At 40.0% G+C, this 13807-nt stretch overlaps 1 protein-coding gene across 2 annotated transcripts in view; it reads right to left on the reverse strand.

Annotated features, from left to right (window-relative positions):
• Positions 1 to 13807, reverse strand: part of SEL1L2 (SEL1L2 adaptor subunit of SYVN1 ubiquitin ligase) — a 120874-nt gene that overhangs the window by 60991 nt on the left and 46076 nt on the right. For both annotated transcript variants that reach the window (XM_059134069.1, XM_059134068.1), the window contains exons 4-5: positions 10043 to 10145; positions 4732 to 4894 (exon numbers count right to left, since the gene is read on the reverse strand). In XM_059134069.1, coding sequence (XP_058990052.1) covers positions 4732 to 4894; positions 10043 to 10145 — 266 coding nt within the window. The remainder of the gene's footprint in view (positions 1 to 4731; positions 4895 to 10042; positions 10146 to 13807) is intronic.

Raw genomic sequence — 13807 nt, forward strand, 5'->3', positions numbered from 1 at the left:
TGCGGGACTGGATCCCAGGATACTGGGATCATGACCTGAGTCGAAGGCAGCTGCTTAACCAACTAAGCCACCCAGGCATCCCTCCAGCAATATTTCTTAAGAGTCCAGGTAGGATTCCTATACCAGGGTGGCACAAACAGCCTCAGAATAAAGATGGTCACCCAGCCTGTTAACCTATTAGCTCTCTATTAGAGAGCTCTGATCATTATAGCACGTGGCCATCCTAGTCACAGATTGAATTAAGCATTGTTTGTAGCACAGAATCTCTTTCACTAGTTGTTCTTGTACAAGGAGACAAGTCCGCTATAAGCAGACTTACTATTGGAAACAGACTTTTCTATAGGGATGACAGGGGTGAGAGCAAAATCTCAGAACAGAATCCAGCAATCCAGCTGTAGTACTAGACCAGGATCTTGCAGGCGCCCGGCTCATCCAGATGTTAACACTTTGGTCACTAGTTTATGGGGAGGACATGAGGGGGAGGGGGAATCCAAGTAACGAATAAGGGTGTTCAGGATGTCAGGGAGAGCATAGGAGGTGTTTGGGACAGAGACTTTATGCCACGTTGTATTGTAGCATTTCAATAGGCAGTGTGATTGAATTTTGCATATCAGGTCAATATCAGCTTTCCAGATGATAAGTTTGTCCTCACTCATATTCTATCTTCTTATCCTCCTGAGATCCAACACACACATATGTCAGACAGATATCCCCATTTTACAATGAGGAAATTGAGATTCAGAGAGGGCAGGCCACAAGTATTGGAACTGAGATTTAAAGCCAGGGACTGACTGACTCCGTAGCAAAGCCATTAGGACTAAAATCGTTATACAACATTATTCACTGATGTACTTTAATATCTCTAAGGGATTGTGCAGATATTATTCTCTTCTTGCAGCAAACTTATAAAGTCGTGTAACCTTATCAACAGTTCCCTTTGCAGGTTTGAGAAACCTGAGGTTTATAGAAATGACACTGAAAGAATGAACAAGATGGGAAGCTCATTAGTTGTCCAGCTTTCTGATTCCAGAACCCCTGTCTGTAATTGTATGTTTTCAGGGATAGTGTCCCAACAATGCCTGCTTGTCTCTACAAAGATGGCTGTGATAATACATAGCCAGTGGTCAACCATTTGGAGTTATTCTTCCTAGCACTGGATTAGCACTCCGCTAATGACCTTCTCCTATCTGTTTCTCCTTAAAATCAATGGCAAGCATTTGATGGCCAATTACCTGGGATTGGAGTGCAGTCTGTGGCCATGCCATGGGCCCACATTAATCTGAGAATGGGGACTGATACTCTGACTTTGACCCTGAAATCCAGGTGTTTTATGTACCATTTCTGTTAATTTGGAATTTCTTTTCTGAGAGTAGTGTTTTGACCTTATTATCAAATACTTTACTCAAATACAGACAAATAAATCTTGTATGTTGTCTATATCCAATATTCTAGACTAGGTACAAATGTCACTTTTACTTAGAAGCCTTCCTCCTCTGCTCTAGGCAGAACCTGTTAGACTCTTTTCTGTGTCTAATGCAGTTTATAACTATAGTCTACCTAAATTGTCCTGCAATTATGTGTTTATACTTCAGATTGACCCATAAGGACTGTAACCTATTAATCTTTTTCTACACCTCAACTTAGATTATGTTTGGAACATTGTGTCAACAAAACAACTGTTGACTTAATTAGCTAATTAATACTCCACTAAAAAATAAAGCACATGTTCACTAGTTTAGAAAGGAATGCCTGGGTGGCTCAGTGGGCTAAAGCCTCTGCCTTTGGCTTGGGTCATGATCCCAGGGTCCTGGGATCAAGCCCACATCGGGCTCTCTGCTCTGTGGGGAGACTGCTTCCTCCTCTCTCTCTGCCTGCCTCTCTGCCTACTTGTGATCTCTGTCAAATAAATAAATAAAATATTTTTTAAAAAAGAAAGGAATTCTGAGATATCATTTATAGTGCTGGATATGATGGTAACATTTAGTTTGTTTTGGAACTTTGTGTTTGGACAATGAAGGTTTAAAAACTCTCCTATTTTATTATAACATTTATAAATCCATTTACTCCTTTGTAAATATAATGTTTTGTATTTAGTTTAAAAACATTCCCTGGGGTAAAAAATAGTATTCAACAACTTAATTAAAATTATACAGATATTTAAGATGGTGATATTGAGGGGTGCTTAGATAGCAAGGTCAGTTGAGCGTCTGACTTTTTTTTTTTTTTTTTTAAGATTTTATTTATTTATTTGACAGTGAGAGAGGGAACACAAACGGGGGAATGGGAGAGGTAGAAGCAGGTTTCCTGATAAGCGGGGAGCCCCACACAGGGCTAGATCACAGGACCCTGGGATCATGACCTGAGCCAAAGGCAGACACTTAAGGACTGAGCCACTCAGGCATTCCGAGCACCTGACCCTTGATTTTGGCCCAGGTCATGAACTCAGGATCATGAGATCAAGCCCGGTATGAGGAATCCACTTCTGTTTCTTTCCCTCTTGCTCCCTCTTTGCTTCTCCCCCGCCTCAAATAATCAATAAATAAATCTTTAAAAAATATAACAGTAGAGGGCACGTATTGCATGGAGCACTGGGTGTGGTAGATAAACAATGAATTCTGGAACACTGAAAAGAAATTTAAAAAAATAAATAAAAATTGGGGCGCCTGGGTGGCTCAGTGGGTTAAGTGGCTGCCTTCGGCTCAGGTCATGATCTCAGGGTCCTGGGATGGGTCCTGCATCTGGCTCTCTGCTCAGCAGGGAGCCTGCTTCCCTCTTTCTCTCTCTCTCTGCCTGCCTCTCTCTCCGTTTACTTGTGATCTCTCTCTGTCAAATAAATAAATGAAATCTTTAAAAATAAATAAATAAAAATTAAAAAATACAACAGCGATGTTGATCTGCATATATTTACATGGTAATTTGTTTATAATATATTATTAAGTGAGTAAAGAGATTAGGAAATAGCAATTAAAGTCTGATCTCATTTTTGTAAAAAAGAAATCCTATGTAGTAATAGGAAAAATTCTAGAAGAGTAATATTTATATCCTTTCTTTACAATGAATGATGACAAAAGTTCCAGGTATGGAATTAACCTTTACATATTATTTCAATCCCCACAATAATTCTATTTAATCATTCATCATTAATTGATTCAGCAATCAATGTATATTTCTTGTCCCAAGGACTGTGCTAAATATTAGATACAACTGTGAACCAGATATATCTGGTATCCAGTATATTATATATGATAAAACCTAACCCTACAGATGAAAATTAGAAAGGTTGTCTCACTGATCAGAGGTTTGCTGGTCTAGCTTTGGTTTCAACTAAGTAAACACAGAGACTCATGAGGGCTCCTACAGGTTCCAATTGCCACCAGTCTATTCAGGTGGATATAGCACAGGATCTGCAGTTTCCCAGTTTCCCAGGATAGTTCTCCCGGGTCCACTATCTTTGGTCCCTCAGATGAGGCCTCAAGGAAGTGAGATGCACACTAGGTGGGTGCAGGAGCCCCAACCCCCAAGTAATGGTTCCGTACCTGTGGTGTCCAGGGTTCTCCTAAGAATTACTACCACGATCCAGTATTTACAGTTCATTACAGTTTGCCCCAATGCGATGGAAGTTTGTCAATCCGAAGTCATTTTAATCATAAGCAATGCTACCTAGAAACACACTAAGTGTTTACTACTATTAGATTATGAGAGAAACAGAATCAGAGAGCGTAGGAAAGGATCCTCTTGTGGAAGGGGAAAGGTGTTCGTTAAGGAGGTATCCAATAAGCAAGTGGCAGAATGGATTTGAACTTCAGTCTGACTCCAAAGTCTAGCTTCTGCATTTTCCTCCCAGAGATAACAAAAATGATCTCTGGGAGGAGAAGTTTCAGACAACTTTTATTTTTTTCTTCATACTTTCTGAATTCTCAGACATTTTTTTTTGTCATGAGCATGAATTTCTTTTGTAATCAGAAATAAATATTTTTATTAAAAAGACTAACAACATGAAGACATACTTTTGCTATTGCATTAAGTGAAAGTAGCCAGAAACAAAATGATATATGCACTTGCATTGTGATCAGGATGATGTAAGAAGAGAAATGCCTGAGGAAGAAGCTAAGCAAAAATATAAAACAGTTCTAACAATAATTGAGTCAGAATGGTTGGCTTGTGAAGGGCTTTATTTACTTATGTATTTATTTATTAATGTATGTATGTATGTACGTTTCTGTTTTCCAGATTTTCTATGAAATACTTACATTATTCTTGGATTAAATGAAATGCATTCAGTAAAAGAGAAAAGAAAATATATTTAGTTTATAAAGTGTGTGAAATGTAAAAACCAGGGCAACATCATGTAAGGTCATAGATATACTCTGTGGGGTTTTTTTTGTTTGTTTTTTTGTATAGGTGAATATATTTAAGTAAAATTTAATTATGTTAGGGGTTCAGAGTTCTTAAATCATTTCTAAACACACCCATGGACATAAGATGGGAAGCTGAATTAGAGAGCAGTTCTGTTCCATTCCTGACAGTCACCCATATAACTAGAAGAATTTGCCCAGTTCTCTTGCTATGTCCCCTCCCTGATCCCACGATTTCAGTGTTACTGTAACTTCCCTAGGTCTGGGTTCATGCAGTAGAATGGGAATACTATTGCTAAACTCCTTTCACATATTCTTTGTCTATAGTTATTTTAGGATGTAGCTACGTAAGGCTTATTTTTCTTTCAAAACTCACATTTTGGGCTTTATATGATCCTTCTTTAGCTAGGGACTCATATAATTGGATAGCCGCTGTTATGTTTTGCATGCCAAAATTTCCAAATAGCAAAGCATCAGCCATTTTCTCCATAGCTTTCATGTTTCCCATGTCAGCTGCTTTGGCAAAGAATACGTAGGCTCTGTTTCAAAAATATGAAGGTAGAGGTTTGATTATCAAAAAAGGTTTTTCTGTTCCCTCCTTCACACTACTTCTTTCCAGCAAGTAGGATCAAGTTGTTATTGCTACTAATAATACCGTTTAGCTGAAGTCCATCACATCTACGGGTCAGTAGGTTTTTTTTCAGCCCTACCTTATCTAAGATTATAATTTCAGATATATCTGGCAAATAGTGAAGCTGGTGAAAAGAAGAAATATATAGGATACATCATGCCTCAAGCTTATTCACCAAGTGAAATGAAAAATTGAGACACTTGTCCTAACATAGTGAACTCTCCCATGACCACCTGCATTATATGAATATTTGTTTAAAAAAATGAACTCTGAAATATAAAACAACGTAATAAAAAATAATCAAAATTGGAGTGTCGCTTCTAGAAGCTACTATCATGAAAACAAGAGTCCCTCTATATTCTGAAGTAATTTTCTAAAATAGAACATATTCCTCAGCATGCAAAGTCAGGCTGTGTGGAAAAACAATAACCAAATAAAACCCAGTGGTTATTAGGGCTCTAAAGTCTTGACTGTCTGGTTCAAAATCTGGGTCCACCACTTACTAGGTTGAGAGCTTCAGGCAAGTTATTTAACTTATTTTTTCCTCTCTCATCTATGGAGTGGGGATAACAATAGCCCTTACTTCATAGGGCTGTTGGGAAGATTCAATGAGATAATCCATGAAGTGCTTGGCATAGGACCTAGCAAGTACATAGCAAGCACTCAAGAAATTTAGCTGCCATTATTATTATTTTTAGGACTACTGCATAAATTCCAAAGTTTTATAGCATGGTAATTGTTCTGTAATTAGTGGGTAACCGGTGTGAGAATTTAATGATTATAAATATAGATGCCATAGGACGGCCTTACGCTGCATTATCTGAGTCCCACTCAGAAATCATCTGGACCTGATCTGCCTAATAGGTAGTAATGGAGAGCCTTGCAAGGTAAAAACTTGTGTCAGAGACAAAGAGTACTTTTGGGATTTACTTTTACTTTATAAAATAAATTTTTAAAAATGATTTTATTTATTTATTTGACAGAGAGAGAGATAGTGAGAGAGGGAACACAAGCAAGGAGAGTGTGAGAGGGAGAAGCAGGTTTCCCAGTAAGCAGGGAGCCCGATGCTGGGCTTGATCCCAGGACTCTGGGATCATGACCTGAGCTGAAGGCAGACGCTTAACGGCTGAGCCACCCAGGTGCCCCAAGGGATTTGTTTTTACTTTTATAACTTCCTTTTTGGTAGCAGTAAGAACAGAAAGCATTAACCTCTACCAGTGACCTTGACTCAAATACAGGAACAAATACACAAATCTATCCTTGCTGCTCAGAAGGATCAGGAGACTCAGCTTTATGTACTGCTTATCCACACTGATGCTAAAATAATTTGCTCTTGGTGGCTGGAGCAGAAATGAATGGGCTCAGACTGTTATCCACACAGGCTTTAGGGTCTTGGATGGCAACACCGAGAATAGACTCCAGTGGAACAAAAGAAGCCAGGAGGTCAAGCAAGAAATTAACCATGATCAGAGCAAGCTAATATTCTAGGGACCAGAAGGCAAATAAAACAGAAGGTCTAAAAGTCATTGAATGCAAATGTCTGGCATTTGGAGATAGGCTAGAAATCAGACACAGACTCCCTGAAGTTATTCTGCCACATGGTTTGCTGCTGTAACCACATAGCCTGCTGGGATTAGAAGGGCACCCATGGACCAGGACAGAGAAATCTGATGGGCTGCAGGAGCCAGCAGTATATACATTCAGTGATCCCAGGACGCAGCAAAAGTTTGTAAAACCAACCCATCTAGGTGTCTTTAACTCTTAAGGGAGGAGTGGATACCTCCGTCCCTTGTCATGAAAGTCCAAGCTGATATAAGGAATACTGGAAACAGAATCCAGCGCTGAAGAAAGTTGTTGGTAAATTAGGTAGGATTAAGATCTGGGCTGTAACCCCCAAGGGGGAAAAAGTAAAAGAAACTGGGAAGAATTAGCAGATCCTCAAAAGAAAGTTCAGTTAGATATCTGGGTAACTCCTAAAGTATCTGGTACTGGATGCTAAGGTGGGTGCTAGGGAAGGAGGAGACTAAAGGCATCTCTAGGACTCATCAGAAACTTGGTGTAGAGCAGGAGCTTATCTTCAAATCTTCTTTGCTTGTGTTGTGGGGGGTGGGGGGTGTAATTCTTAATGACAGCTAACCCTGGTTATCTCTGAGGCTTCTTGACTCCTGTAGACAAGTCTGTGTCTCCCTGACGTATGCTTGCTTAACATCTGTACTTCTAACAGCACTGACTTGTTAAACAATTTATAGCTGAATGAATGAATGAATGAATTGGGTCACAATGTGGATGTGGATGAGCCAAAAGTACTAGTAGCACCTCTGTCTTATACAAGAAGTGGTGAAGCAAAGAGGACACAGGATTGAGGAATGAATGGGAGAGAAATGATTCCTCTGTAGTCAGTAGGGTGTTCATTTTTCTTTACCCTGACCAGAATCTTCAAGATGGCTAGACTGGGTGTAACTGGCTTAAGAGAAGAGCAGACTGTCTTGATATTTGGAGAAATTTCATTCAGTTTTCCCACAAATTTCTGAAATCTCTTGCCATGAGCAGATTTTGTTTCATTTCTCTGTCAACTCAGAAGGGTCAGGGGACTCAGCATTATGCACCCTCTCACATACCTATGCTATGGCAGAAACAAGCTGCTCTTGGGGTACTTGGTAGACTCAGTTGGTAGAATATGTGACTCTTGATCTCGGGTTTGTGAGTTCAAGGCCCATGTTGGGTGTAAAGATTACTTAAAAACAAGATCTTAAAAAAAAAAAAGCTGCTTTTCTGACACTCTTGGGCAAGGATACACTGGGCAAGAATAGTCAGAGATTGAATCACACCTAGGTGGCATAAAGGCTCCTTCACAGCTGGGCAGTCTGCTTTCATGGATGGGTTTTCTCCCCACTCTTTAAGCCAAAGGGGAAGGTACCCATGAAGGTTAAGTAGATAGTTACTTGGGAGCTTCCAAGAGTGATTTTGTCCCATTGGACTGAATCTCGGGTTTCCTTTCATTTAAAAGGGCCTACTCAAGGGTGCCTGGGTGGCTCAGTCATTAAGCGGCTGTCTTCGGCTCAGGTCATGATCTCAGGGTCCTGGGATTGAGCCCCACATTGGGCTCTCTGCTCAGAGGGCTCTCTGCTTCTTCTTCTCCCACTCCCCCTGCTTATGTTCCCTCTCTTGCTGTGTCAAATAAATTAAAAAATCTTAAAATTAAAAAAAAAAAGGCATACCCAGTGGGCCCCTCATCTTGAGTTCATCTGCTGTACAGCTAATCTGAAACCTAATCCTAACCCTTTCCAGAATTTCATTGGTCTTTCATCTAGCTGGTCTGGGTTGAGAATTCTGTTCTTACTCATCCATTCAGTGAGCACCTGAGTAAGCAGACTTCCTTCTAAGGCAGGATTATATTTTGAGGGTCTGATTAAACCCCATCCTCATCATGACAGCCCCCAGAGATGCTCAATATGAAACCCAGGTTTTGCAGGGGATGGTTTCCTCTGCTCTTATAAGGAACTTCTAATTTAACTTCCCTTAGAGAGCTGACCAATTCCTTTACTTCCTTCTTTTTGTCACTTTGGGAGAATTATAGAATATTTTTGACCTTCTATTTCCTCCTCTGAAATTTGGGGATAACAATTTATGCTTCATAATATCATTGTGAGCAATGAATGCTATTCTACACATAACTGCCCAGAACAATAAGTAGAACAAAGAAGGCACTTAATAAATGGAAGTTCTTCATAGTTGAAATGCCCCTTTATTCTCTATACTTTTATGCTCTTCTGGGAAGGTTTGAGCTTTAAGAAAGAATTCAGGAACTCTGCTGCTGCCCTGCCTAGGACACCTACCACAGCACTAGGATGCTTCCCCCAGAGCAGCTATGCCTGATCTGTGTGCAAACAAAAGTTGTCTCCTTGTTGGAGGTCCGGAGCCCATTCTTTTTGTTACTGCTTCAAGACACACTTGTTTTCTTCTCTCCCATACCTTCTGCTTACCATTTAGAGGGCTAGAGATAAAGACAAATGCTTATCTTCTGCTTACTATGTGTCGGGCACTGTTCTAAGAGCCTAACTGTACTATCCAGAACACAAGCAGCTTAAGTAACTTGCACAGGGATTACACAGTCAGTGAATGGGAGAACTTGGGGTTGATCTCAATGAGGTTTTAATTAGGGACTTGAGGGGTGACCTCATGTTGTGTCCCTCTACTGGGGGGACAAGATATTTTTGCCTCCCCTTTAGACAAAGTAGACAAATGAGTGCTCAGACAAATGAACAGAGAAATGATGAATATGGAGTGAGACCATGTGGTCACGACTGGTTACTTCCCAGTTGTGTATTTGTGATCACCTCACTTTAACATTCTTGAATCTCTCTTCCTAAGTGTTTTTAAGGTGGGGAAAATGAAGTTCTTCTTAACTCATAAGGCTGTTTGGGGGATAAAATGGATAAAATGGAATCACATACATGAAAACTTTGAAAACCATAAAGTACCCTACAAATGCTGAGTTAGGCAGAATAAAGCCTTCTAGGGATGCCTGGGTGGCTCAATCGGTTGAGCAGCTGCCTTTGGCTCGGGTCATGATTCCAGCGTCCTGGGATGGAGTCCCACATCTGGCTCCTTGCTCAGCGGGGAGTCTGCTTTTCCCTCTGCCTCTGCCTGCCTGTGCTCTCTCTCTTTCTGACAAATAAATTAGCAAAATCTAAAACAAAACAAAACAACAACAAAAAAGGCATTCTAAAACAACCTAATTCAAGTAACATGTCTTATTTCATTTGAAATACCTAATAAACTCAAAACAGAATATTTTTGCCTGAGTACTCAGATTAGTGCCTTAATTGTGCATTAATTAATTGTGTGACCACAATTTCACATTCAGTTAGGTTTGTTTAGGCTGATAATTTTAGGATTCTTTAAACATCAATTGAGTCTTTTAAAAAGAAAAGCTTATGGGCAAATAAATTTATTTGTTATCCCAATAAGCTTTTAATGACAAACTAGATTTTGGATTGTTCTTTTTTCTTAGCCAGGAATTTAAGTTGGCTTAGGTAATTGGACAAAGACTTACTGTGCTTTTTGTTTTTGGCTTTTGGACTGCTGGAGGATCTTGATGCCCATCTTAAACAGCTGGTCTCCTTCATCTGTGAAATTTTGCTTTGGTTGCTTTCTTACTATATATGGACAAACAAGGAAAAATAACATTATTTGTATGTTTTATATTTTTAAAATAATGTGCTGCCATATTAGTTTGGGTTTTGCTCATGAAAAGGTTCAGATGAACCTCCCCCAAATGTGCCACTTTGGCATGTGGATTATTTTGACCTGAATCCAATCAAGGCCAAAAAGACTCAGGAAGAGCTTTTTACTTCCTCCTTAATTGCCTCTAGGAGTTTAGATAGAAAGCCTGGTTCAGGAAGAGAGTCATTATTGGAGATAAATATGAAGAGTATGGGTTAGGTGTGGTAAGGTGAGGGGAGGTTGGCAGGGAATATTTATTCAACTTCCTCTCTGCCCTAATGTCTCTGCATGGTAGGACAATCATTTGTATACCAAACATTTGCTCTTCCCATCTTCCTGTGAATTATCCTCCCTCTCATTGAAGCCCCAGACCCTTACCTCCTTCTTAGCTCAAGAGGGCATATAAGGGGGCGTCTGGGTGGCTCGGTGGGTTAGAGCCTCTGCCTTTGGCTCCAGTCATGATCCCAGGGTCCTGGGATTGAGTCCCGCATCAGGCTCTCTGCTCAGCAGGGAGCCTGCTTCCTCTTCTCTCTATGCCTGCTTCTCTGCCTACTTGTGATCTCTGTCTGTCAAATAAATAAATAAAATCTTAAAAAAAAAAAAAAAAGATGGCATATAAGGCTCCAGGCACCTGGGTGGCTCAGTGGGTTAAGCCTCTGCCTTTAGCTCAGGTCATAATCTCAGGGTCCTGGGATGGAGCCCCACATCAGGCTCTCTGCTCAGCAGGGAGCCTGCTTCCCCCTCTCTCTCTGCCTGCCTCTCTGCTTACTTGTGATCTCTGTCTGTCAGGTAAATGAATAGAATCTTAAAAAAAAAAAAAAAAAAAAAAAAAAAGATGGCATGTAAGGCTCAGTTTCACACATATATGAAATTAAATGTTTTCCTCCCATTGAGCTGTCTTATGTCAATTTAATTAATAAAGCAACCAAAAGAACCTAGAAGAATAGAGGGAAAATGTTTCCTCCTTTACGCTCCCCTTATTTTTTAACCTCTGTATTTCAAGATCACCTTGCCTTTAGTCAGAATGTGGAAGCTACTACAAAAATTATCCTCTTCCTGTCTTCTGTGAAAGTGTCTGGAGGTTGGAGGAGATATTAAGATGCTTCTGATGGTAGGAGGGAGAGAGATGATCCTAGTCTGGGAAAGAGATGCAAGTTTCTGCAAATACAAAGTGGGAAGCAAGGCCTCTAGAGAAAGGGACTGCTTGGTGTACCCTAAAGAAAGGATCTTAGACACCATGATCTCATCTCTCAGACTCCTTTGTCTGATTATTGACCATAAACCTTAGAACTATAAGATTCCAAGACAACATGAAGACCTGAGCAATGGGCATCTCCTAGAAAAGTAGCGTACATCTAGGATTGGAGGAGAGAATCTCCCTGAAAATTTTGCTCTCCCCAAGGCTCATTCTTCCTCCCTGACAACCTTTCTAAGACCTTGGGGAAAACACACAGAAAGAGTACCAATAACAACTTGCCTTTTGGGAATGGGGACAAAGAATTACTTTTTTAGGATTTAACGAAATTAAAGTAATAGAATTTTACCTGCTACAATAATAGTATTTCTCAGACATTTGTATAACACATTACAGTTTTCAAGCCATTGTTATCAGTGTACAGTGTGGGAAGCTATTTGGAAAAAGAGTCAGCTTTACAGCCCTCATTCTACCCCCAGAGTGAGCGTGTACACCCCCACCCCAATACCTTCCACATCAGAGCACAGTGCCTCTTGAAGTCCATTATGACACTCAGTGAAATCTCTGATTAGGTGAACCATGCCTGAAACCATTTTAAAAGAGGCATTTTGAGATTTGATGCCTCATTAACAAGACCACAAAGATCTTTAAGTGGTTCCTGTTTTTCTTCTTCCTGACAAACCATCAGAGTTGTTCTTTTTTAAATTAAAAAAATGTTTTTAACTTAAAAGTTAATTTGCAATTATTTTGAATGCTTCAAGTTATCCAATCAATTCAGTAACACCAGACACTTTTAGCATTTAATTTTTGCTTTGAGTTATATGCTACCTATAGTCATGATTAGAGAGGAAAAATAATAAGAACAACCTACTAATCTGTGTTTGGAATAGCAACTGCTTCTATTACCATGCTTTCAAAGAGCAAGAATACATTTTGAAAGGTTGTCTGTGCATGCATATACATATGAGAAATGATTTACACTACAGATTTCTACTCACGGCTTTTACTTTAATTTGTAATTCTTTTTTTGGCTTCCCAAATGTATTGAAATACAAGTTTTCCTTACTATAAGAGTGCTCAACTGTCAGATAAAGTTATCTTGACAGCCCTTTAATTTCCTTTTTATGGTTTAACCATTTCCAAATTTGAGGAAAGCATAGTTAGGAAATGACTTGAGGAGACCATTCCGAGCTTGCACTAAAGGACCTTCCTGAATCTGGAATCCTCTGAACACCCAACTAGTGGATGCCTGTGTTCTGTCCTGATAAGGGATCTAAGCTGACTGGGAAAGTGGTGGGAATGACCCTTAGGAGTAAAAGAGAGCAGAGTAGGTGTGCCAGAGGAGTATTTCATACAGCAGCAAATATGGGAAGTGCTTCAACTAGATGACTTTGTATTTCAGTGTTTGTCAGAGACATATTTGTAAGAGTTCTTGACATATTATTACTTCTGCAGTCTTAATTATTATTTCATAACTATCTTGGATGCTATTACAGTATGAATTGTGAAGTCCTAATTCCCAGCATCTCAGAATGTGCCTGTATTTGGAGATAAGATCTTTAAAGGGATAATTAAGTTAAAATGAGGTCATTAGGGTGGGGTCCTAAGCCAATATGACTGATGTCCTTATAAGAAGAGAAAGAGACATCAGGGGCATACAGCACTAAAAAAAGGCCATGTAGGGACATACTGAGAAGGTGGCCATCCATAAACCAAGGAGAGAAGTCTCAGTATGAAACCAAACCTGCTGACACTTTGATCATGGACCTCCAGCCTTCAGAACTGTGAGAAAATAAATTTCTGCTTGTTAAGCCATCTTGCCTTTGGTATTTAATTATGATACCCCTAGCAAAATAATACAGATGCCAACTCTGGATTGCTTGGAAAACAAGCTGCTCCTTCTCCCTGTGGGAGGGATATACCCAGCTCAGCTTCCCATCAGATCAATGGCTATCTTTTAAAAGCAGGAAGGACCATAATTTCCCATGGTCCTCCAATATTTCCAGGTGCTGGACATCTGACTTTCCCAGGCAGCTGGGTACCTAAGTAGCCCACCTCTGACAAGGTAACTTTCTCATGATTATACTCAAGGTAGGCAGTTTAGTAGGCAGGCCTTCCATGTGTCCAGCAATCCTCAAACCCAGCACACCTCTCTGTGAGATGATGGAAGAACTGGGATGCTATGCCTTTTCTTGCAGACCCTCCTACTGTAAATTTCTCTAATCAAATCTATTCCTTAATCCCTGTTCCTTGTTGTTGTAGAATTCATGAAGAAGAATCCTCTTATTGAAAAAAAAAGAAAAGAGGGCATCTGGGTGGCTGAGTGGGTTAAGCCGCTGCCTTCGGCTCAGGTCATGATCTCAGGGTCCTGGGATTGAGGCCCGCATCAGGCTCTCTGCT

This window comes from Mustela lutreola, chromosome 9 (assembly GCF_030435805.1).
Source record: "Mustela lutreola isolate mMusLut2 chromosome 9, mMusLut2.pri, whole genome shotgun sequence".
Taxonomy (NCBI): domain Eukaryota; kingdom Metazoa; phylum Chordata; class Mammalia; order Carnivora; family Mustelidae; genus Mustela; species Mustela lutreola.